General features: G+C 42.9%; 1 protein-coding gene across 2 annotated transcripts; it reads left to right on the top strand.

Moving 5' to 3' along the window:
• Positions 1–100: 100 nt before the first annotated feature.
• ptpn3 (protein tyrosine phosphatase non-receptor type 3) lies at positions 101–25747 on the top strand. 2 transcript variants are annotated; one of them, XM_080895707.1, is made up of 27 exons: positions 101–246; positions 937–993; positions 1521–1662; positions 4094–4228; positions 4388–4430; positions 4620–4701; positions 5890–5934; positions 6017–6069; positions 6278–6395; positions 6500–6587; positions 6691–6779; positions 10771–10834; positions 11209–11411; positions 11499–11624; positions 11745–11906; positions 12028–12121; positions 12220–12297; positions 12398–12454; positions 13949–14105; positions 14240–14415; positions 14733–14823; positions 15047–15108; positions 16641–16787; positions 17486–17614; positions 21082–21227; positions 21343–21478; positions 24253–25747. In XM_080895707.1, exons 3-27 carry the CDS (start codon positions 1594–1596, stop codon positions 24325–24327), a joined length of 2625 nt encoding a protein of 874 aa, XP_080751833.1. In that variant the 5' UTR covers positions 101–246; positions 937–993; positions 1521–1593; the 3' UTR covers positions 24328–25747. The 2 variants fall into 2 exon arrangements, with proteins under 2 accessions (XP_080751833.1, XP_080751834.1); XM_080895708.1 differs by having other exon boundaries at positions 937–997.
• Positions 25748–25914: the final 167 nt, after the last annotated feature.

Here is a 25914-nt window from a genome sequence, read left to right as displayed (position 1 = left end):
CCTTGTTCTTACAGGCTGTCTTTATATACAGTCTATGCTCCAGACTTCCTCTGCTTTGCCTGCGCGCCTCCCAGCGTGGGCGCGCAGAAAGGGGCGGGGCCGCGCGGAGTCAGCGCAGGCAGGGATGAGAAACTTGTCCCGGATATTTACCTACTTTACCTGGCTCCTCCGACAGGCCCCGTTCCGAGGTTTTCTCCGCGCACACTCCGGAGGGATATGACCCGTCTCTGAAGCGGCACCACTGAGGTAGTAAAGCCTTTTTTAATGTCCTTTAAACCTTTCTCTTCCCAGAAAACACGAACTTGGCCGGGCTTTAGCGAGGACTGCGGTGGTTGGAGGAAAGTTTGCCAGTACTGTGCGTTCCTCCTGTTGGGTGTAGCAGCAGAGAAACTTTAGGCTGTCAACAGGTTCCTTGTTCGCGCTGTGGTACAAAGTACAGCGAGGTCACGACAGAGTTTATTATCGACAGGCTGAGACAGACGGAGCTCAGAAATGCGTGCCTAATACACTGAGACAGGCCCTGTTTGTTAGTGATTTATCAGGTAAAGCAGCACAAACCGGGTTGTTTGAACTTTATCGTCTAAGTTTATCCACAGTACACGTTTGTAACTTGTGTGCTGGTAACGTTATAGCATAAGTATGCCTTATTACCACAATAAAATAGGCTAATTCGTCCCCAGTTCCCTCGTTGGTACGATTGAGCCACAACATATGAGTAATAGGTACAAGATGCAAAGGACGCAGTGAAGCCACAGTCGCCACATGATGATGAATTTGCCTTTAAATCTAACATTTACTTGTTAATTCATCAGAGGTCTGCCTGTGAGCGGGTTGTTATGGAAAACCAGTCATCTGATTGACATCAGCTCTGCTCTAATATATTCAGAGTGTGTCACTGTGTTCAAACATTAACTCAGACATTGTGTGTTCTTTCAGAAACAGGCCTGCCAGATCCAGTAATCGGTTCACCTGGAAATTGAGGACTGCACACATGTAAGTATGTACATACACATGCAATGCTTGCACATGGAACGCAGTGTCAGAGTTGTTTTTACCTTTGAGCGTGCGTGCACACAGACATGTATGAATACATGGATGCATGCATGTGTGCATTTGTAGTGCATGTTTTTGTGTTCATGCATTCCTTCTCTGGTTGGTCTGGGATCAGTGTAGCACTGTCGATGGGGCGTGTTCAACTCTGAAAATGTTTAACATTCTTATCATTCAGCTGCCTGTGAAAGGCGGGGAGATGCAGAGAGAGAGAGAGAGCAGCAGGGAGAGGGAAGGGACATGTTCAAACCCAGGCCAAATAATAAGGGATTACACAAACCATGCACACATACACTTACAGTCACTCCTTCACATTCACAGTGCATTACTCACTGCAGTCTGATGCTCCATCAGGCACATATATTACTCACCACACAGTGTCATCCAGAAGGGAGGTGCTTTCTGTGCAAGACAACAGGCTGGAAACCTCTGACACTTTTGTGTGGTTGTGTGTGATTGTGTGTTTCCAGGTCCCCTCTCGGTGACAGGCTGAGGGCAGGGCGTTTGTCTTGAGAGGGAGGCAGAGTTACCCTGGTAACAGACATGCCAAAACCGGACCTGCTCTGCCTGGTTCAGCTGCTGGACGGCACTATCGAGACCTTCAGAGTCAGTGTGCGTAAGACACACACACACACACGCAAACACACCCATAAACACACAGACACATGTCCTTTCTGAGCAGATTACATGTTACTTCTCTCTGCCCGTGCACTCTATTAATGATTGTTGCGTCACACGTGATGAAGTGGCAGACTATTCTTTCCTGTTCCCATTGATCCACATCTCTCACTCAACAATGCGACGTTGGTTCGAAGGGCATGCTCATCTCCTTCTAGTGATCGCCACACTTGAAGCCTTTAACGCTGTCGGCGTATCACATTGGCCTCTGATGGCAGTATACACACTGACAGGCGTGATACTGCCTTCCAGGACAGGCTCTGTGCAGCATTTTTATGTGAACAATGGGAGAACAGTGAGAGTGCTGTGGTCATAAAGAGCATCCAATTCCAACTCTCCATTACTGTCTTTATTTGGCTCCTGTGCTGCTTCTGTTTGGATAAGGTTCGCCGACTTTCACTGAAGCATTTCTAAGGGAGGCAGAGGCGGTTTAAACTGATCATCACCTGGATTTTGTGTCCAGATAGTGTGCATTGCTACAAAAGAATAACACACCTTGTTTGCCGCAGTTTCTAGTAAACAAGGTCCTCTGGTGATGTGAATATGCTTCCTGTAACAGAAAGCGGGAAGAAAAAGAGAGAAGGAAATGCAGATGAGCTGTAGGGTTGTCCCTCAGAGGGATTCATAAATCAGTGAACAGCTCAAAGTACAGAATGTTGTGCTGCTGATGGGCTTTCTGAAGTCCCTGGATGTGTACATTATAAACATTATCTGATTTACTAATACATGCCAAGACACTCCACAGCAGGGGTCTGCACATGGTGTGCTAAGTCACGTTGGTGTTCAGTAAAAAAAAAGAAAAGCATCATAAAAAAGAAAGAAAAAAGTCTGCAGACACATTTTGGGCTGTGGTTGTGGAGCTCAAAATGTCATGAGCTGTGGCGACACAGGCTATGACAGGTGCTGGGTGTGACACCTGACATCTGGCCCATATGTGGCAGACCTGTGGCTGAGCTGTGGCAGTCATATGCCTCAGTCAATTCTGTTCGTCAGTGTGAAATGTAGGGTGACAGAGTAATTTTCTCGAGAAGGGAGTGTTGTAAAACAAAGATGTGTTCTGAGGAAAGGTGGATCTAAACCAAAACCATTGTTAGAATTTGTTGAAGTGCCTAATATGGTGAGAAATAAGCTTGTGGAGCTTGCTGCAAAGCAAAACTTAATAGATCAAGATGATTAATAGTGCCTTTGCCTGATAAGATCAATGGCATGCCTAATATTGTGTTAGCCCCACTTTTTGCTGTACAAAGAGCCCTGAGCTACTGAGACATGGACTCCACTAGGCTCCCTGTAGGTGTGCTGTGGTTTCCAGCACCAAGATGTTAGCAACAAATTCTTTAAGTCCTGTAAGCTGTGAGGTGGAGCCTCTATGGATCGAGTTTTTCCAGCACATCCCACAGATGCTTGATTGGATTGAGATCTGGGGAATTTAGAGGTCAAGTCATCACCTCAAACTCGTTGTTGTGCTCCTCAAACCATTCCTAAACCATTTTTGCTTTGTGGCAGGGCGCATTATTATTATTATTGAAAGAGGCATCAGTATTTACGGTTTCCATGAAAGGGTATATGGGTCTGTGGCAGTGGTTATGTAGGTAATATGTGTCAAAGTAGCATCCACATAACATAACATTGCCCAAAGCATCACACTGTCTCCCCGGTGTTGCTTTCTTCCTATAGTGCATCCTGGTGCCAGGAGTTCACCAGGTAAGTGACGCATATACACCGGACCACGTGATATAAAATAAGATACGATTAATGAGACCAGACCACCTTCTTCCATGTTGTTCTATGGTCCAGTTATGATGCTTGCATTGTTGGTGCCTTCAGTGATGGATGGGGGTCAGCATGGACACCATTACTATGTGTATTCTGACACCTTTCTATCAGAACCACCATGAACGTTTCTGGTAATTTTAGCTACAGTAGCTCGTCTGTTGGATCAGACCTCCCGGGCCAGCCTTCGATCCCCACACCCATCACTGAGCCTTGGCACCCAACACCCCCGTCGCTGGTTCACCACTTGGTTCCTTCCTTGGTTCACTGCAGACCGGGAGCACCCAACAAGAGCTGCAGTTTTGGAGATGCTCTGACCAGTCGTTCAGCCATCACAATCTGGACCTTGTCAAACTCGCTCAAATGCCAACGTTTGGCTATTATTTCTGCTTCTAACACATGAACAGCGTGTTTACCTGCTCGCAAATAAATCCCACCCACTAACATGTGCACTGATGAAGAGATAATCAGTGTTATTCTCTTCGCCTGTCAGCCGTCATAATGTTATGCCTGATCGGTGTATTTTTGTGTACAGATAAGCAACCGGAAAGTTTGGCTGGTTGTGATGCTGTTTGTTGTTGTTTCCATCTTTCAGAAGCAGGATGAAGGCGTGGTTCTGTTGGACCTAGTATGCGACCACCTGCGCCTGCAGGAGAGGCAGCTCTTCAGTCTGCAGATCAGAGAATCCAGCACAGCCATTGCCTCTATCACAGCCAACACACACTCTCCAGTGAGCTCACTGTTCCTCTGCTGCACATTGCAACTGAGATTGTAATGTACTGCACATGCTGATTGCTGTTTAGTTGATGATAACCACGGGGCATGCTTACATAAATGGTTTTATTTAGCCCCAGTTAGCCATTATACTTAATGAATGCCTTTCTTACAGAGATGGTTGGAGCCCGAGAAGCCCTTGAAGAAGCAGATAAAAGGTATCTCAGTTGTTTTGCCTGCAGAGAATTAACTGTCTTCAGCTGGAATTATGTTTCTAGCCATTTTAAATATAATTTAAATGCTTAGATAAAGAGAGAGTCTAATAGAAAAGAGGAACAGTTTAAGATTGAGGTGAACTTGTGCCCATGGATGTGTTCCACTTTTGATAAGCTGCTATTTCTCTGCAGGCCTCGTGTCCCCCTTTTATCTGAACTTTAGAGTACGATTCTTCATCTCTGATCCCAACTCTCTGCAGGATGAACAGACAAGGTTAGTACGTGACGCTTATCATAGATGGCTTTCTCATTTTTTCGACTGGGTTTTAGTAGTTTGGCTTACTCTTAAGTTGTGATGATTAGTTAATACTTTTATAATCACTGGGATACAAAGATATGTGATAAACACAACACAAAAGAAGGAATGTAGTGTAGTTGCTAAGAAAACCTGCCAGACAGAGAACATTATATTTATACCAAGAGCAGGATAGGTAGCTAGCAGTGGCTCCCTGGTTTGGTCCTGGGAAGAGATGCAGATTCCTTTGGGGGTTGCGTCAGGAAGGGCATCCGGTGTAAAAAATCTGCCAAGTCAAGCATGCTGAGCTACCTGCTGTGGCGACCCCCTTGTGAATAAGGGAAAGTAGTTTCAGCAGGATAATAGCGAGTGGGAAAATGAGAAAACCTCCCACTGCCTGAGCATTACAACAATGTACCTTAGCCTCTCAGAAACTAAAGGAAAAACCCTTGTTTGAGCTGTTACATCTTAAATGCACACTTAAGTATTTGCTTTTTTTGTGTTATATTGTCATTACAGTATTATACAGTGTTACTGAATAACAGAGATTTTCTTTGCATCTTGCAGGCCTACTCCTAGGCCAAATAACTAGTTTCATGTGAAGCAGTGGCTCCTCCAAATGATGACTGCACGAGACGAAGAGTCTTGCGGTATTCTAGCAGCTCTGTGAAACTTTGAACTAAATGTTATCGCTGACGGCGCTTATGTGCTCTGTTCGGCGTGAAGCGCTGGATAGAAAAGGGACCAGTTCATCAAAAATTGTTAGGATTGATCCTGAAGGCAACACGAATGTCTGAAAGTCGATTTTCAGTAGCCTCAGCAGTTATTGAAATATTCAAAACAAAATCTGCAACACCAGATGATCCAAAATAACAGATATTTGATGGTTATTTTCTGTGTAAAACGTGTGCTGCCATTCCCATTTGATCCTCAGTGAGAGATTTTACAGCGTAAGCGAAAAACCTGGAACAGTCGGGGGTATTTGTGTGTGAGAAAATCTTTGTTGAAATATTTTAGTGTGACTGTACCTTCTGACTCGTAGCCAGTAAGGCTAGCCTGCTGACATATTTAGCAGTAGCAATAGGTCAAACCGCTTCAAAGGGTTTTCTGTAGGCTACAGAACAAAGGTGTGGGTTGTTAAAAGTTCCTCTTGTCCTGTTCCTCCAGGCACCTGTACTTCCTCCAGATCAGGAGTGACATTAGAGAAGGACGGTTAGTAACAGAAAATCAAATTCAAGTATCCTCTCCCTTGTGCACAGCTTATGTTTAGTGTAATCATCGAATATGATTGCAGGTTGCAGTGCCCACTGAGCGCAGCTGTAGTGCTGGCTTCTTATGCTGTGCAGTGTAAGTCTCACGATCTCTTCCTAGAAAAAACCCAAATGATTAATGGCTCAATAATAACCTTGTGAGTAATTATTCCTGTGAGGATGCTCTCGATCCTCTCAATTAGCAGCTCTTACAGTACACCAGATGTCAGGATACACGGATGTGTGCTGCTGGTTATGTTGTTCTGTGTGGATGGATGCTCAGTGTCTCTTACCAACATCTGCAGCGGAAATGGGAGATCATTGTCCGTCCTGGCTCCCTGGTTACCTCTCAAAATGGCACTTCATCCCTGAACAGGATGAAGACTTCCTATCTAAAGTGGAGGATCTGCATCCACAACACAAGTAATTAAGACAGTTCACTACATCTAGCTGCCACTGAAATAATAAAAATGGCTGCTTTGTTGTGCAGTTAGTTGCTGTTGTTATATGTGACTGCATGTTCTCAGAGGGCTTAAGAAGAGCGATGCAGAGCTCTGTTTTCTCAACACAGCACGGACGCTAGAGTTGTACGGAGTGGAGCTGCATGCTGCCACGGTACTGTGACTAAACTTTTAACATCTTGTGTCATGGTTTGACTTCTACTTCTTCTTTTTAGATTTGATTGTTTTTGTCTTTTTCCTCATCTTCTCTTTCCCAGGACACCAACAATGCCCCTCTCATGGTGGGTTTGGCTTCAAGTGGTGTTGCAATATTTTGTAATATGATTTGCTCCAGTTTCTTCCCGTGGTGAGTGATGGTCCTGCTTATCTTATTTTAATCAAGCTTTTAATTTGGAGTACTATTACAACCTAATGCTGCAGCTTTTATTTTGTTCTTGTGTTTGTTTGTTGTTTTGCTATGTAAATCCAGGTATTTTTGCATTCCCAAAATTTGTTGAGTCAACCCTCGTTTCTTTATATGTTGCTAAGAAAATGTAACGTGTGAAACATGTTCAAACCTAAAAAAAAAAAAAGCCAGTATTTGGTACAGCCACCTTTATTCTTCATCACAGCCTGAACTCTGTTGGGCAGCTTCCTTGTAGTCTTCAGCAATAGTTCTCCAGGCTTCTTGAAGGGCATTCAAAGCTCTTCTGTGGATGTTGACTTCCTTTTGTTCCGTTCGCTGTCAACATGATCCCACACTGCTTCAATAATGTTGAAGGTCCTGGTTCTGGGGCGGCCAATCCACAACTCACTGTCATGCTGAAAAATGAAGCTGTGGCCAATCAGACCCTTTCCACATCATATTGCATGGTGATCAAAGTTGGATTGTATTTTTCTGTGTTCATAATTCCTTCAATTTCAACAAGATCTTCAACAACACTGGCTGAATTTCCCAAACCATGACAGAGCTTTACAAATGTCTGCAGACACCCACTGACGTACCTCTCCTCCATATACAGGGAGTGCAGAATTATTAGGCAAGTTGTATTTTTGAGGAATAATTTTATTATTGAACAACAACCATGTTCTCAATGAACCCAAAAAACTCATTAATATCAAAGCTGAATGTTTCTGGAAGTAGTTTTTAGTTTGATTTTAGTTTTAGCTATTTTAGGGGGATATCTGTGTGTGCAGGTGACTATTACTGTGCATAATTATTAGGCAACTTAACAAAAAACAAATATATACCCATTTCAATTATTTATTTTTACCAGTGAAACCAATATAACATCTCCACATTCACAAATATACATTTCTGACATTCAAAAACAAAAACAAATCAGCGACCAATATAGCCACCTTTCTTTGCAAGGACACTCAAAAGCCTGCCATCCATGGATTCTGTCAGTGTTTTGATCTGTTCACCATCAACATTGCGTGCAGCAGCAACCACAGCCTCCCAGACACTGTTCAGAGAGGTGTACTGTTTTCCCTCCTTGTAAATCTCACATTTGATGATGGACCACAGGTTCTCAATGGGGTTCAGATCAGGTGAACAAGGAGGCCATGTCATTAGTTTTTCTTCTTTTATACCCTTTCTTGCCAGCCACACTGTGGAGTACTTGGACGCGTGTGATGGAGCATTGTCCTGCATGAAAATCATGTTTTCTTGAAGGATGCAGACTTCTTCCTGTACCACTGCTTGAAGAAGGTGTCTTCCAGAAACTGTCAGTAGGACTGGGAGTTGAGCTTGACTCCATCCTCAACCCGAAAAGGCCCCACAAGCTCATCTTTGATGATACCAGCCCAAACCAGTACTCCACCTCCACCTTGCTGGCGTCTGAGTCGGACTGGAGCTCTCTGCCCTTTACCAATCCAGCCACGGGCCCATCCATCTGGCCCATCAAGACTCACTCTCATTTCATCAGTCCATAAAACCTTAGAAAAATCAGTCTCAAGATATTTCTTGGCCCAGTCTTGACGTTTCAGCTTGTGTGTCTTGTTCAGTGGTGGTCGTCTTTCAGCCTTTCTTACCTTGGCCATGTCTCTGAGTATTGCACACCTTGTGCTTTTGGGCACTCCAGTGATGTTGCAGCTCTGAAATATGGCCAAACTGGTGGCAAGTGGCATCTTGGCAGCTGCACGCTTGACTTTTCTCAGTTCATGGGCAGTTATTTTGCGCCTTGGTTTTTCCACACGCTTCTTGCGACCCCGTTGACTATTTTGAATGAAACGCTTGATTGTTCGATGATCACGCTTCAGAAGCTTTGCAATTTTGAGACTGCTGCATCCCTCTGCAAGATATCTCACTATTTTTGACTTTTCTGAGCCTGTCAAGTCCTTCTTTTGACCCATTTTGCCAAAGGAAAGGATGTTACCTAATAATTATGCACACCTGATATAGGGTGTTGATGTCATTAGACCACACCCCTTCTCATTACAGAGATGCACATCACCTAATATGCTTAATTGGTAGTAGGCTTTCGAGCCTATACAGCTTGGAGTAAGACAACATGCATGAAGAGGATGATGTGGACAAAATACTCATTTGCCTAATAATTCTGCACTCCCTGTATACTGATGATGATTTGAACCAAAATCTTCCTACTTTGATTCATGACAATACAAGACCTGTTGCCACTGATTTTCACCCTAGTTTGTCGTACCTCAGCCTTTTCCTCCTGCTTCGATTTTTTACAAATGGATTGTCTGCCACCCTTCCACTGTGGCCATTTCTGATGAGGCTTCAGTGAACAGTAAGTTGATGAAATGAAGGGTCAGATGTATGTCTCTGGATGTTTTTCTTGTTTCGTAAGGACATGACTTGAAAATACTTTTCATCTGCTGCAGTTTTTCAGACCTGTCATTTCTTCTTTTCTAATCCACCTGTCCAGTTTCCTCAACAATTTTAGGCACACAATGTACACTACACCAAGATATGTCAAGTTTTCAGCTAATATGTCTTTGGGAAACAATTTTTTGGTGCAAAAATACTATTTTATGCCTGTCAAACTTTATCTTTTTCATTTTTCATAGATCCGACTAATAAAAATTGGAACAATTCACATGTTTTTGCAACAGCCTGCTAGTAACAAAGAGCCTAAAGATATCACGTAAACTGGTTCTTTGTTAATTTGGCTGTTATGATGAAATGATCATCACATAACAGATGATTCACATATGATTCATAGTTCACTGTTAAGTGGCTTAACAGATAAAAAAACATTGTACCAAAAATGGTCAGGTACAAGAACACGAATGAAACTAAGTGAAAAAGCAGCCAATGCCCAAAGATGTTTACAAAGCCTGGAGAACTATTGCTCAAGAGCACTTTGAAAATTACGACAAAGTCTGGCTGCTTGGAGGTGTCATCCTAGATAGTTCACTTTCCTATAAATCTCACATCAATAATCTCACCCGTTCTGCCTACTTCCATCTACGTAACATTAACAGATTGCTTCCTTCTCTTTCCATCCAGTCTACGTCCATTCTTGTCCTCAGTCTTGTTACCTCCCGTATTGACTACTGCAATTCTCTTCTGCATGGTCTCCCCCAAAAATCCCTCCATAAGCTTCAACTGGTTCAGAACTCTGCTGCTCGCATTATCACCAGAACCCCCTCCTACCAGCACATCACCCCTGTTCTTCAGGAACTTCACTGGCTCCCTGTGAAATTCCGGATAATTTTCAAACTTCTACTGCTCACCTTCAAGGCCATTCATAACCTCGCTCCTCCTTACCTTTCTGACCTGTTAACCACCACCTGTTCTGCCCGTTCGCTTCGTTCTTCTTCTTCTATCCAGCTTGCTGTATCTTCCTTCCGCCTCACTACCATGGGGAGCAGAGCTTTCAGCTGCTCTGCTCCCAGGCTGTGGAACTCTCTGCCCCCTGAAATAAGAAACATTGGTTCTCTCCCACAGTTTAAATCCCAACTCAAAACTCATCTGTTCAAATCTGCATATTCACTGTGAATCCACTGTTTGTTAATTTTATCTTGTGCTTTTATTTTATTGCTCCTATTCTGCCATTGTTTTACTAAGTGTTTTATCCTATTGTGAAGTGTCCTTGGGTGACTTGAAAGGCGCTCATAAATAAAAATTTATTATTATTATTATTATTATTATTATTATTATTATTATTAAGTAAAGTTGTTGTTTTTTTAAACGTGTGGTGGCTCAAGACTTTTGCACAGAAGTGTATATGTTACGTTTGCTGTTTGGTGTTGTTTTGATCTTGTCATGTGGCACTTTTTGGGTCTTATGTTTCTATGAAAGCTCATCTCTTTCTGTCTCTCTCTCTGATTTTTCTCGTGATTCATCACCTTTCGACCAATCCCGTCCTTTTGTTTCCACGCAGGGGGAACATCATCAAGATTTCTTTTAAGAGGAAACGCTTTGATATACATCTGAAACAAAAGCACGTGAGTTCCCCTTTCAGTATTCCTTATTAATAGTTTGGAAATCTGCCCTCAGCAAACTCTTGCTCTTAATTACACTACACTCTTGGCTGGCATATCTGTTTTCTCTGTGGCACATGGAGATTTATGATTTATTTTTATTCTCCGTTGTGTGCACAGACGCACAGAAATATGGCATTGATTTTAATTTCCATAATTTTGGCACATTTTTCTGCATTTCTCTGCTTGACAGCTAATAAATCATTCAGAAAATATGGCGATAGAAGATTTTATTGCCAGTTAAAACTACAACCTGAGCAGCATAAGTTGATGTGACCTTGAATGCTACAGTTTACAGTATAAAGACCAAGTTAGAGCCTAAACTGTGCATGTTGCAGGGAGAAACCCAGGACTGTGAGATGTCTCTGCTTCTGCCCTGCCCCAAGACCTGTAAGAACTTGTGGCAATCCTGCGTGGACCATCACTGCTTCTTTTCCTCTAACCGCTCTCCCAGGAGCTCCAGGCTGAAAAACACCACACTTCAGTCCTACAGAAAGCTGATCACACAGCACCTAGGCCTGGGCAACAGTAAACCTGAAAGGTGAGGCCTTGGACATCCATGCAATACTTATTCACAGGAAGGCAAAGAAATTTTAAGTTGATTTGTCATTTCTGTCTTCGACTGCAGTGGGCCAGTCTGCCAGCGAGTGGTCGGGGGGATGGTGTGGAACCCAGTCCTGAGGAGGTCGCTGTCATCGGAGCACCTGGAGACCAAGAGTCTGCCCTCCAGATCGCCCCCGAGCACCCCCAACTGGTACAGTCACCAGCACTAAGTTTTCCGCTGCGCTTCATATTAAACCTTTCTTCATTCCTCTTGTGCCATTTCCTGTAATGTGATTTTAAAAAAGTGACTGCTCTCTCCTGTCTGCGGCAGGCGAAGTCCTCGAGTTCGCCACGGCATCCGTAAACCTCGCCCGTCCTCGATGGAGCTGACCACTGACCTGAAAGACATGTCAGAGGGGGAAGATGTCTTCTACACATACCGGGCGTCTGTGAGCAGCTCCAAGACCAGTGAGGGGCAGGGTTCACCTCAGCAGTTAGTATCTCTTATAACAGAAACGCTGTCTAATAAAACAGACCTGCATCAGTAGGAATGTGTCAAAGCTTTCGGTTCATCCAAACTGTTAAAAAAATTCTGTTTATTTAATGTCTTTCAGCATTTCTGGCGATTATAACCCAGCGACAGATGACATTTCACTGCAAGCCGATGACAGCATAACAGACGAGGATAGCTTACCCCAGTTCAATAAGGTCTGTTATCTTACCATCAGCTCTGTGTGTTTTGGTGTATTTATTCATGTGTGTGTATTCAGTATATGTGTGTTGATTATGAGTTATCATCTATGCAGGGTGCTCCCGGTGACGGTGACTTGATGCTAATATGCATTGCCCCCGATAAGGAGGGCAAGTTTGGCTTTAATGTTAAGGTAGGTCTGTGCTTGTTATTCACGACGCACACTCAGAGTTTTATGTTTATTACTGCTGCACTCTTCCTCGGTTTAATTTTCTGATGCCTCCTCCTGTTAGGGTGGCGTTGATCAGAAGATGCCTCTAGCCATATCGCATGTTAAACCTGACTCGCCGGTAAGAAAGCACTCAGATTGCTCCACAAATTTACATGAAAAAACAATGAGACATAAACACGTAATAAAAAATCAGCTTTGGCTTGTGGTTATGTATTTGTAAAGAAATAGAGCACTAATGATGAGCTAATTCATCAGATGAAATCTACATTGGGAATATTCTGGTGCCAACTTCTAAAATGTGTTATTAAGTGACATTTTTAATGATCTTTGTCATACCCAACAGAAAGCATAAGGGACCCTGTTATGTTCATTTCTAGTTCCATGTTTCTATCCTGGGAGTTGACAAGTTCTTCTTCCTTGTTATATTGCCTCTTAAGATGACAATATGACAAAATCTGTGCCAAGCATGAAATACTTTGGATACCGAGTGTTACAAGTCATCTCACTCCTGTGTTTTTATCTCATACGGCTACTTTTAAACACGCTGACCACGGTCTTTGAAATGCTGGCCATGTTTAATATGAATGTTTGACACTAACTGTATAAATATGACAGAAAAATATAAAAATGTAATATTTTAGGGACTAGGTCCGAGCTTATATCTATCGGCCAAGTCAGCCGAGAGATATAATCTCTCCAGCATGTCCTGAGTCTACCCCGAGGCCTCCTCCCGGTGGGACATGCCCGGAACACCTCACCCAGGAGTCATCCTTGTAAGATGCCCGAACCACCTTAACTGGCTCCTTTCGATGTAGAGGAGCAGCGGCTCTACTCTGAGCCCTTCCTGGATGGCTGAACTTCTCACCCTATCTCTAATGGAGAGGCCAGCCACCCAAATGAGGAAGGTCATTTCTGCTACTTGTATCCACAATCTCATTCTTAGGGACGTAGATCGACCTGCAAACTTTTACACTCAGCTTTCTCTCTTCGCCTTGATGGATTAGTGCTGCAACCGCATTTCCCGCTCTCCCGAGATACTTGCACTCCTTTACTTGGGGCAGGAACTCGTCCAGTGGGAGCTGGAGTCCATCACCCGATGAAGCCAACAGAAGCACATCATCCGTAAAAAGCAGAGATGAGATTCTGAGACCACCCGAGTGAAAGTCTTCCACTACTTCGCTACGACTAGAAATTTTGTCCATAAAAATTATGAACAGAATCAAAGGGCAGCCCTGGCGGATCCCATCACACACCGGGATGATGGTATTATGGCACAGAGAACTGCTGCTCCCTGTATATATATTTCTTTCTTTCTTTTTTTTTTTTGAATATTTGCTGTAAACGCTAGAGATGGTTGGGTTGGCTCAGATGAGTAGTTTCTGATATGAACACACCAGCCTGTCTGGCACCAACAACCGTGGCATGTTTAAAGTCACTTTAAGGATCTTTCTCCCACCTTTCTGATGCTCAGTTTGACCATATCTACATGTCTAAATGCACTGAGTTGCTGCCATTGCGCGCATCTCTTGTGGACAAAATGTATGATAGTAAGAATGTTTTTAAATCACTTCATAAGTCAAAGTTTGCTTACACGACTCTCTGTTGTTTGTAGGCAGATCGAAGCGACCCCAAACTCATGGAAGGAGACCTGGTGGTGCTAATCAATGGTCGAGACATTTCTGAACACACACATGACCAGGTTGTCATGTTCATACGAGCCAGCAGAGAGTCGCACACCAGGCAGCTGACCTTGCTCATCAGACGTAAAGGTTTGTGTGTGTTTGTGTGTGCGTGTGTCGCTGTCAGACAAAAGTGCTGAGACAGCATGTGATCCAAGTGTGCACTCTGTCCGTCATGTTTCAATGAATATTTATTACAGCCTTGAACTGTCCTTCTAAAACAGGTCCTGGCCGGGGTACACCCCTGCTGCATTCGCTGCCCACCCTCACGCTCAACATCCAACCACAGGAAGAAAAGCCACGCTCACCTGGCCCGTCAGAGCGCCCCCCCACACTGGAGGAATCCATGAGGCAACTAGAGAGGGGGATACAGACAGGCTCACTCTGTTTCCATTTCGAGGTATTTAAGATGCAAATTGGAGCTGAATACTGGATTATTATTTTAAGGTGTACTATGTTCATAGACGTGAATGAATGACAAGCGGGCACATTTGTGTTATTATTTTATTATTTTAAGCAGGATTTAGTTTGTCCCTCTCGGTTATGTGAGGGATCATAACAAGCTTTTAAGTGTTTGTGTTTGAACAGATGCTGGCCATAATCTTCACTTGAATTTGATCCATGAAGATTTAAAGCCAAGACACCGTGATTGGCCTGGAATTTGTAGTTTGTGTTTGTGTATGTTTCTTGGTGTGTTTATGTGCTTGTATTTTCTAGAATTTATACAGGAGGAAGCCCGGTTTGACACTGAGCTGTGCTCGGCTCCCTGAGAACGTGGAGAAGAATCGATATAGGGATATTTTGCCTTGTAAGTGCTCCTGTTTCTTTGTTTATGCCCTGCTGTTGGTCTCATCACAGCCGGGTGCTTCCCCATCCCTCAATTCCTCCCACCACCCACCTCCGTGCTGCCTTTCTAACCTTGATCTGCAAGTTTCTCCTGTGACTCCTCATGAAATTTAATTGGCTGAAGCTGGGGTCTGCTGACAGCTCTGTTGTGACCCTCTCACACTGCTGTCCTCCTCTACTTTCAGATGACACTACCAGAGTGGTGCTGCAGGGTAAGGAGGATTATATCAATGCCAGCCACATCACGGTAAATATTACTGATATGAAACTGTGTCTTGTTCATAGATTATATATAAAAAATTGAAATAGCCACTTCCAAGTCTTATTTTTAATTCAAAATTGTGTCTGCACACTTGTTGATTTTATGGATGCAGAAGCGACCGTACAGTACTGTGCCAAACCCCTCATTTCTTTAGATTTTGCTAGGGAAATGGGAAATATGTGCAGTGATTTATTGAAACATGTGAAGCATACATGAAAATACAGTATGTAAGGCAAAAACAGTTCAGTCACGCTTAAAAGTCAATATTTGGATATGACCACCTTTATTCTTCAACACATCCTGACCTCTCTTAGTAAAGATGTCTTGCTATTTCTTTAAGTAGTGTTCAGAAATAGTTCTCCAGACTTCTTGAAAGACATTCACTTTTCAAATGATGGATAATGTGTATGTTCTACCCTATTTTCATTAAGATTCCCAACACTGCTGGCTGAAATGCAGCAGTGTTCATGACACATTATGCTCTCACAGTGGCTGGAGACACTGTTGTACATCTCTCCTGACCTCTTCCTGATTTATCACTGTATCAGAACTGTTGCCACTAACTTTCAGTCCAGTCCTTCTGTACTTTGTCATACCTCAGCCTTTTCTCCCTGTTTCCCTCCCTTAAGAATAGGTTCTTGACAGCCAGCCTTCAATGAGACCATTTCTGATGAGGCTTCAGTGAAGAGTAGATAGATCAGCTAAAGGTCCAGATGCATCTCTCAGGCACTGTGTCAGGTCTTGGTGGTTTCTTTCCTGTTTCTGAAAGACATGACTTTCAGATACTGAACATTTACTGAAAATATTTTTTTAGACCTGTCACTTCTATGCTATTTTATGTCTGTCAAACTGCGCTAACTTTAAATGGGAACAAATCATGTGTTTTTGCAACAGGCTGCTAGTAACAAAGGTCTAAATATATCATTTAAAATTGGTTCTGTTTCTGTTATGTGTAGACACAATACTGGTTCATGTTTTGGGTTATGTCTTTTAGATCAGTGCTAAGTGGCTTCACAAAAAAAGTTTTACTCTCAAAGTGGTCCAGGACTGGATTAAAGATGAGTGAAAAAGAAGCCCATGTCCAAACAAAACCTTTGAATGACTTTCAGAAAGTCGGGAAAACAATTGCTCAACCTCAAACCACCTTAAAAATGACAAAACAGTCAGGCTCCTCAGAGGCGGAAATATAAAGAAACTCTATTGGGACATATGGTTGGAGCTCTAAGTTATGAAATTCATGCCTTGTACAGTTTAGCTTAAACTGACTAAAGAGACCAAAAGTACTTTAATGCTGTAAACATGATCATTTAAGGAGGGGGAAGTCTGTGTGGACTGACTCACTCTTCGAGCAAGCCTCAAGTGGCCACTATAGGAATTGCAGGTTGTTTGGCACTTCCACCTTAGCTTCTTCCATTCGTCCACAGACGTTGCTGCTTGGGCTTGTATCTGTTTGATGTTTTAATGTAAACTCATCCACTCTGTGTGTATATGTGTGTGTTTCCTTGTATTTCTCTCAGGTGGCGCCCCCAGTGTCTGGTGTATGTTTACGTTACATTGCAGCTCAGGGTCCACTACCACAGACCTTCACTCACTTTTGGCAGACTGTTTGGGAGCAACAGACACACACCATCATCATGCTTACGACTCTAACAGAGAGGGGACGGGTATACATCATTTTATGCTTTTGAGCTTTTATCCTGTAACAGCCACCGTTGTAAAGGAGTAAAGAGCGAACAGAGAGGGGAAACGCTTGAAATTACGCAACTCACAATCAGCGGTGCATTAACATAGTGATTACATGCTGTTTCATGTTTAATTTGTCACATGATTGCTGTAATTGGAAGGTTCCGCGTTGATGTTGGCACACAGAAATGATCTATTTTGCACTGTTGTGAGTAATTACAGTGTTTCGCGGTATACAGAATAGCTAAATATAAAGTGCGAGCGGGATGCCAATGAGATAAATAATTCGAGGGTGAAGGCGCATCCACGCCAAGGCAGCGAGATATCAAGGTCTTGCTGAATGCACATGTCTCTGTCTCAGCTTGCCTGTTGCTTGGAAACCAGATGTTCTCATTAATTGATCATTTTCCTGATATTCATCAAGTCTCCTGAGTTTCTTTCTACTTGAGGATTGCACAGACGCACACACGCACACATATTGACTCTCAGTTTGCATCCTGCTCCTGATGAATTGCTTTTGTTCCTCAGATTGCCAGGTGGAACATAGCATACTGCTAATATGACTTTGATTTCTTGAGAGCAGAGCGCAGCTGATGTAGTAGCAGTAGTAAACTCTATCCTGATTCATGACTCATGCCAGAAGTAATTCAATTTGTTGGTGATGTCATACACTTTGCAGACCAAGTGCCACCAGTACTGGCCGCATCCGCCTGAAACCAAGGATTATGGGCCCATGCGAGTGAAGTGCCACTCGGAGGAGTGTAACCTGGCGTATGTGACGCGGCAGTTCACCCTGACACACACAGAGGTACAGTAGCAAAAGCAACTGCAGCGGTTAATCGACTAGTTTTTCTTTTCTCTGTCCTCTCAAACTGACTGGCCCTCCCTGAACCTGCTTCTTTTTGGGGGTTCTTCCTGTTAAAAGGGAGTTTTTCCTTCCCGCTTTCACCAACCCCTTGTTCGTAGAAGGGTTACTTTGCTGTTGGAGTTTTCTGCAGCATCCTATGGGCTCTTTATTTTGGAGTATAACTTGTCTCGATTGTCTTGGCACTATGTATGTAAACCTAGATTAAGTTGCAAACAGCACATTATATGTATTCTAAGTGTTTGTTTTCTATTTTTAACTCCCTAATTACGTTTTATTACACAGGCAGGAAAACAGAACAAGCTAAAAAACACTACTGCAATGTACGAGAGCAATCCCAAAAGTAAGGTCTCCTATTGTTTTAGAAATACAAACAACCATTTATTTTCCATAATATTTACATCATTTTAAAGCTTGAAGACTTATTTGTTTTTCTACATAATTGCCATTTCGGTCGATGCATTTTTGTAGACATTGTGGCAGTTTTACAATTCCCATGTCATAGCTGCAGTTTCGCCTTCCGGACAAATGTTCTTTCAACTCTGGGAACAGGTGGTAGTCACTGGGTCCGGACTGTAGGGTGGGTGGGTGATGAAGTTCCAACCAAAGTTTTGCAGGAGAGCGACAGTTTGACAGGCAACGTGTGGACGCGCCGTGTCGTGGAGAATGCTGACACCCTTGCTCAGCATTCCTCTTCTCCAGTTCTGAAATGCACTTCTGAGTTTTTCCACTGTTTCACCTGTCAGTGTTTATTGTGGTCCCAACAGGCAGGAAGTCAACGATACTGTTCGTATTTCTAAAACAATAGGAGACCTTACTTTTGGGATTGCCCTCGTATTTTGACCCTAGATTGTACATAAGGCTTCCTTTGCCGCCGGCATCCTCAGTTCATTGATAAACAGCAGTTTGTTTTTATCGTTTTCTAGTAAATATTTCTGCTGTAGATCTTAGTTCCATCGTTATCAGTGTCCAGTCATTGTTTGAGGCTTGATGATTTGGATTTATACCAAAAAAATTTTGCAGGCCACTAAAAGTATTTTACAAACCAGTGTTTTTAACCACAGAAGACAGAAAGAGTAATGTGGAACCCATATTGTAGTATTTTACTTAGCAGCAAACAGATGTTTCTCCAGAATAACTTTATTTTGGGACAAAACATGTGCGAGTGATTGGTGTCCAAGTCTCAATACTCCCTCCAACATGGCTCTAACAGCTTGGAAAATTTGGTTCTGATATGTGGGATAGTAAAAAAAAAAAAAAAAAAAGAAATCTGATATCTCTTGCCAAAAACTCACCACTTCCTTTGAGCCTGTGGATTAGTGTTGTGCACTTAACATTGAATGTCTATCCTGTATTTTCTATGAATGTCTAACTTGAAACGGTGTCTATTCTCTCAATTATTCTGGTTTAGTAATGATGTAGATAGATAAATATTTACTTGTAGCCACTTGGTGTTATTGCCACAGGCTAATGAGGGAAAAGTCACCAGCATCACTAAAGGGGAAACTTTTGCTGTTTTAGCTTCACGGCATGTGTGGCTGGGGTTTTCCCCCCATAGCTGAAAGGTTTGGTGGACAAAGATTTGAGGGAAAATCTCAGCTTGTTTATTTGAAGTTTATGCTTCAAAAACTGTTTAACAAACAACTGTTTTGTAACATAGTTCGTAGTGATGTTTGCAGAGAGTGAAGTTAAAGATAGCAAACACTGAAAACATTGGAAGGTCAGCTTGTTCTTCATTGCGTCATTGCATGGCTGTTTTTTTTTTTTTTTGTTGTTGTTTTTGTGCACAGTTGGGATTCTCAGTCCCTTTCTTTGCTTTTGAGAGGATCAAGTATCAGTAGTAAATTGATTTGCAAAGTGCCAGCATAGTTTCTCAGTCAGTTCTCAGAGCTTGGAAAGAAGGTGGATGACTTCTTTCAGATTTGTGAAATCTAAGAGTTCTGAAAGCAAATGGTAGAGAGTCCCAGGTATTTAAACCCTAATGGGGGTTGTCCCTACTATTAATGATGTGCCTCATCACATGAGCCAAGGTTTAAATAGAGGTATGGGTCAGTACCACAAGAGGTTTCGTGTGAAACCACTACGAGACTCCTTGAAAGGAGAGTAAGAGGCCATGTATGTCCAATGTGAACGACCACCATGGAACCGAGGGGATGGCTTATGACACCAACTGTCAGACGTCTACAACAGTTTTGAGATACCTTCCCAGGCACCTCGACCCCCACTCACATCTTCCATTAGGTGACTAATAAAAATGTCCAAAAGACAGCTCCAACTCAAAACTTTAAGCCTATGAAACATTTAAACAGGTGAGTTATTTAAACATTTTACTCCGGTACAGTTATCACAAAGGGACAAATTAGCAAAGGAGACTAAAACTGTTTCTGTACCAGGCTGAAGTTGGTCATTTTAACATGGGTTTTTACAGAGATTAACTCACTTTTAGTTGAAGCCTCAAGTGGCTATTCAAGGAACTGCATTTTATCCACAGCAAAGTTCCCACCTGCTCTCGTGTGCACGTGGAGCATGGAGAGGCATGACCTCAGTGACCCAACACATGGCTTTTCTCTTTATATGTTGCAGTAGCATGTATCATGCTCGTGCCATATGCCACATAACGGAGCTCACCACAGGGAGCTGCCAAACTTATCTGCAGCCAACATACAAGTCCCTTCCATGTGGGTGGTTTGGTCTGTATGTGTGTGTGGGTGGGTGGGCGGGCATGTGCATTAGCGAATACAGACAAATTACATGGCCCCGTTTGTGTCGTTGGGAGTGGGCAGCTGTGCTGACGTGAGGATCCTTGCGAGAAGTTTGTTTGCTTGATTGTAATATGGCAGATTATCAGATTAAAGGCTTTCACATCACCTTTCTGGGCGAGCAGGTAAATAAACAGATAATGCTCAAGGAGGCATGAAGTATGAATGCACACACATGCGTACACAGATACTGCTGCGTGGGCCCATCTGTTCCTCTGGCGGAGCGAGTTAATCCCTGCATGGAGTCACAGGCCACATGCCCATTATAAACTCTCAGCTCAGCCATTCTCTTCCCTGCCTTCACTTTTTTTCCCTTTAGCTCTGGTATTCTGTGCTCTCTACTCTCCACCTGTTTTCATCTCTCTGCGTCCCTCCCTCGCTTCCTAATCTCGGTGTCACCTACTGGCCACATGCTTGTTTTGCTCTTCTTTTTTTTTTTCCACTGCTCTCTCTGTGGTGTTTTGTTTCCTCTCATACTGAATAATGTCAGAGTATTTGAGCCTGCAGCCCCGTGCCGTCTAATGTGGGCATATTTCCCAAAAGGCTCCATGTTTATCATATTAAATACTGATTATGCAACGCTTTCATTTTAATTTCTGTCATTATCTGTTTGTCATTTGTGTGTTCTGTTTTTTGTACTCGTGTGTTTAGCTGGGAGAGGAACGTGCAGTCACACACCTGCAGTATGTCGCGTGGCCGGACCACGGCGTACCGGACGACCCTTCAGACTTCCTGCTGTTCATCAGCTCGGTCAGGGAGAGGAGGAAAGGTGAAGAGCCACTAATGGTACACTGCAGGTAACACACAAATACACACACACACACACACAAGGTATACTTAAACTGCCAGCATGCCCTGCACCTTCATCTCCTCTAAACTTAATGCCGTGTTTGTTTTGAATTACATTTGCAGCGCTGGGATTGGGCGGACAGGTGTTCTGATCACCATGGAAACGGCGCTGAGTCAGTTGGACCAGGGTCAGCCAGTGTCCCCACTGGACATTGTCAAAACACTGAGAGATCAACGAGCCATGATGGTTCAGACCACGGTACAGAGACAGAACAAGGATTTGTACTCTGTGATTGTTCTCTGCCTCATTAACCTCCTTATTTTATGATTTTATTATTATGATAATCTGTATCTGAAGAGATTTTCTAGCTGCTTTCTGTTTTTCTGTCTTTTCATTGGCTGTTGGACTGTAGACAGCCTAAAAGGTGTTCACAGTACTTTTAGTCACATTTCCATTCAGTTCATTCTGGAGGAGCTTCTGAAGGTTGAACATACTGTTCTCCTGTAGCTTCTGTATGCTGCACATAGGGCAATATGGCCAAAAATATTTATCATGATATATATTTGAAAATTTGCGATAACGATATAACTGACGATATAACTGACAATATAATTGACTCTAGACAAAATACTTTACAACTTCACAACTTTATTAGGGCAATAAACCCAATATATTCAATATATTTTCACTTAAACAAGCAGCTGTTTTTATGTGCACGAAAGCTATATAAAATTTTAACAGTGCAAATGCAAATTCCTTGCTGTGACAGTTTAACCAAAAAGCATGTCCAGTGGAAATAGGCCAACATATCCTGAGCATAACCATGTATAATATCCACAAAACTTAAAAAGAGGTTACACACACACAATACGGTGATATTATGTTGAAGCACAGTACGTATCACTCCGCAAGGCTCCTGACTATGGTAGCCGTAATGATCAAACGGTGCAGCTTCGTAGCTTACCAAAGTCGTATTAAAACTAGTGCTGTCAGCGTTAATCTTGTTAAAATGACATTAACGCCATAACCGCGTTAACGCCCCAAATCTCCGTTAGCGAGTTAACGCGGATCACCCCTTGTGTTGACGCCGTGCAGCCCCAGGTTTTTTGGCCGCTTGGATGTTCTACCAAAAATTGTGTTTTGGTGGGTATCTGACGGACAAAAACCAAACCAGTTCCACACCACTGAAGTTGGCACCCTTTTTTTACAAACCAATTCTGGTTTATCTGTTACATTCAACGATCAGCTTTCGGCCTTCTCATTCTCCATCGCCACCATGTTTTTTCCGCCATGTGCGTATGAAAACAAAAGCACTGCGCGGCGTTTTACACATATTCTATCGCAATATTTCATTTCATACACCGGTATTACCGTGAACAGTATGATATGGCCCAGCCCTAGCTGCACGTGTGTTTACACCTGTGCTGCATCCCTTCTTCAGGCCCTGTGTACTCCTCTGATTCCAGCTCTTATTGATTATACAGATAGCTAAACAAAGCTGTAAGGTAAGGACCCTACAGTGTTACAGAGAAAAGGGAAAAAACTCAACAATCATATGACCCTCTATGAGCAAGCACTTTGGCGATAGTGGGAAGGAAAAACTCCCTTTTAACAGGGACAAACTTCTGGTAGAACCCGGCTCAGGGAGCTGCAGTCATCTCCTGCAACCAGTTGGTGGTCAGAGAGGAAGACGGGACAAATACAAGCTGTGGAAGAGAGCCATAGATTAAAAATCACACTTCCAGGAGGAAGTTCCAAACCTTGATTTCCTCCCCAGAGGGGCCCGGGGTTAATTCAGCGTCTCTTTCTGGTTGCTACATACCTGTAACTCCTTGGCAAGCAGCTGATAGGTGATCGCCAGGATCATCCGAGACACTCCAGTTGGCACATTTCAGCTCAAAAGGACCTGGAGCAGCTGTGCTCCAAGTTAGAGGCATTTAGCTCATTTCTACGTGAGGGTAAAGAATGGGTTCACATTACACGTGCAGATATTAACTGGAAAATAATATTGAGCTTAGCTAGCTGATTTGGTTTATTAGAACCTTTTCGAATCCTGAAAGAATTAGTTGCATGCTTGAAAGTTTTCTCTTAAACCACCTTGTGCAACTCCACAGGAGATTTTAGAAAGAGAGAGAAGACTTGCTGTTTCCAGAATTGCCCTTTTATATAAGCCCACTGTCACAGATGTGGACATCTGCTGGTTTCTGCCATCTGTAACTCTAATTAAGAACCTTGTGACTGCCATTGTATAATACTGATGGCAGCTTATGAGAAGCTTCACTAGCACAAGCTGGGGTTGGAAGCCGTGCTCTGTAGCACCTCGGTGGTAGCTGTTGAAGGAGAGGAAAGGTGTTACTCGTTGCTTCAAGCATACTCCTGAGCCTCTGCTGCTACCACTATCACCCTTATTTTGGAAAGGAGAGCCACTCCCTGAGGATTCATCTCTGTGATGTTTTTGTGCTGATGGAGCACTTCCTCAGGTTTCCCCCATATGTTTGTGTATCAGTAATGGAAACATTCAGAGGACGTCCTTTAATGTTGGGAGAGAATGTGGCTGTTATTCTGTGTTTTTTGGGGGGGGGTGTTCTTAAAATCCTCATCTTTCTGGTCTTTGAGGCTTCTTAACCACCCAGACAGACTCTTACTGGTAATGCAGTTCTTTGAAAACAGGACGGATATGAATTTCTTACAAATCAATTACACTATCAGGCGTCTCAGTAGCTGTTTGAGAGCTTTTTATCAATCTCACCGCAGCGCTGTTATTTTACTCACAGTGACATTGTTCTCTCGGTTACTCTTCTGATTTCCCTCTAATGTCACACATGTGGGTTTGAGTTTAATATCTCCTTCCTCTGACTCTTCGTCCTGGTACCATCATCATCAGAACTGCAAACTCACTGAACTGTGTCTTTTGCTAATGCGCTCTCTACGTGGAGTTTTTCTTGAAAGTTATTATTTTGCCAGTATTATCACATCAGAAACTGCTTTGTTTTCTAGTAACTAATAATATTTTGTGTTTTTATTTGTTGCAGTGTCAGTTCCAGTTTGTGTGTGAAGCCATTCTGCGAGTCTACAAAGAGAAACCGGAGAGAGCTGCAGCACCGTAACCCAAATCAGCGCCAGGACCAGACAACCGCACTTTTCTGCCTCTTTTCATAGCAGACGACTTCCACAGAGAGATCTACAGAGCTAGAAAAAAAACAAACAAACAAAAACAGATAAGACTCTTATAGGACAGGAGCACAGACATGGATAATGAGAGTGAACCTAGCTGCACAGCTGTTTGTGATCTGCCTGTCTGTGCAAGAATATGAATCTTACATCTTAGCCGGCCTTAGTTTCTGCTGAAAGTGCATTAAGTTTATAGAGGCTCTGGTCTCCATAGAGACTGATGTAAGACTGACGTGAGCTGCTGCTAATTTCTGAAGAAGAGGCCACTCTGGTTTGGTGCCTCTGCCTATTAAGCTACATGTGCCTTAGACTGATGCTTCTCAGTCAGTGGATCAAACGGAGGGGGGGGAGCAGAAGCTGACTGGGATCATTGTAATCTGTAGTCTGTCCGTGAGTCCAGAGATGAAGATTAAGGCTGACCTTAGATCACTACAGCAGAAAAAGTCATGGTGGTGCAACACGCCAAGTTGAGCACCGTCCATCACTATTAAATTATTAAAGACACACAATAAACACTGATTTATACCCATGTGTCTGCTTTTGTCCTTTACTGTAGCTGAAGAAATGTCTTGTGAACATCTTCCCACAGAATGAATTTGCTCGCCGAGGTAAAAAGGCGGCGCTCTCATTTAAGCTTCAGCTGGCATCACATCAGGGAAGCTATCTCAGCATCACAAATCAGCCCAAATGGTGTGGTTATGACAAAATATTAGCAAACTGTATCACTGCTGGGAGGACTGCGGCATCTCTACTGGTTCGTGATGATGATGATGATGTTTTAATGGGATGTGCCATTCACCGTGCTGTGTTTTGTTTTTTTCTTTTTTCGTGGGGATTCAGTGCGATGCTGTTTTAATCCCCACTAATGAACATAATGCCACAGAATCTGTGAATAGTGTAATCAGAGGATCGTTTCATTCATAAATGCATTCAGAGCCAACAGATCGACTCACAGAACTCATCACAGAAGAGGAGGAATGAGTCTGGAGCTTCCACAGGGCTCATATTTTCAGTCTGCTGTGTAAAGAAATGTATATATTTACAGCAGAGGAAGCTCCAGGGTGACAAAGTGAGGGAAAGTATAGAACGAGGTCATGTTTTAGGAAGTGTAACAGGAATAAAAACACTTGAAAAAGTAGAGCATGTGCACTTATTTCATAAACTCGGAACATGAGAAAGAGTTAAGCAGATTTTGGCTACATTTTGTTCCTTTTCCAGATTTTCATCTTAGCTGTGCAGATGTTTCACAAACCCTGCATCTAATTATTAGTCTAATTAGATAAATAAAATAAAGCAGGTTAAATAAAAGCGTGATGGAGGGTGTGTAATGCCACTGGCTCTTTGCAGATCTGATCTCTTATTTGTACTTGTTGCGTGCGTCAGTCTCATAATGTGTAACTTATTTGCATTTGTTGGGTGTGTGAAGCACTTTGGAGTTGCATTACACTGCATGACAGATGCTGCACTAATAAAGTTTGATTGAAACTGTGATTGAATTACTTGTAAAGCGGTGGGTAGGACTC

The sequence above is a fragment of the Rhamphochromis sp. 'chilingali' genome (genome assembly GCF_963969265.1).
Source record: "Rhamphochromis sp. 'chilingali' genome assembly, chromosome: 11".
NCBI lineage: Eukaryota > Metazoa > Chordata > Actinopteri > Cichliformes > Cichlidae > Rhamphochromis > Rhamphochromis sp. 'chilingali'.
This window is presented reverse-complemented; position numbering and strand designations above follow the sequence as displayed.

Bases quoted from the DNA above. Each gene is read 5' to 3' on its own strand.
- ptpn3 (XM_080895707.1), top strand. From the start codon at position 1,594: ATGCCAAAACCGGACCTGCTCTGCCTGGTTCAGCTGCTGGACGGCACT. The intron at 6,396-6,499 runs GTAATTAAGACA...GCATGTTCTCAG, and splicing joins GATCTGCATCCACAACACAA to AGGGCTTAAGAAGAGCGATG. The intron at 14,824-15,046 runs GTAAGTGCTCCT...CTCTACTTTCAG, and splicing joins ATATAGGGATATTTTGCCTT to ATGACACTACCAGAGTGGTG.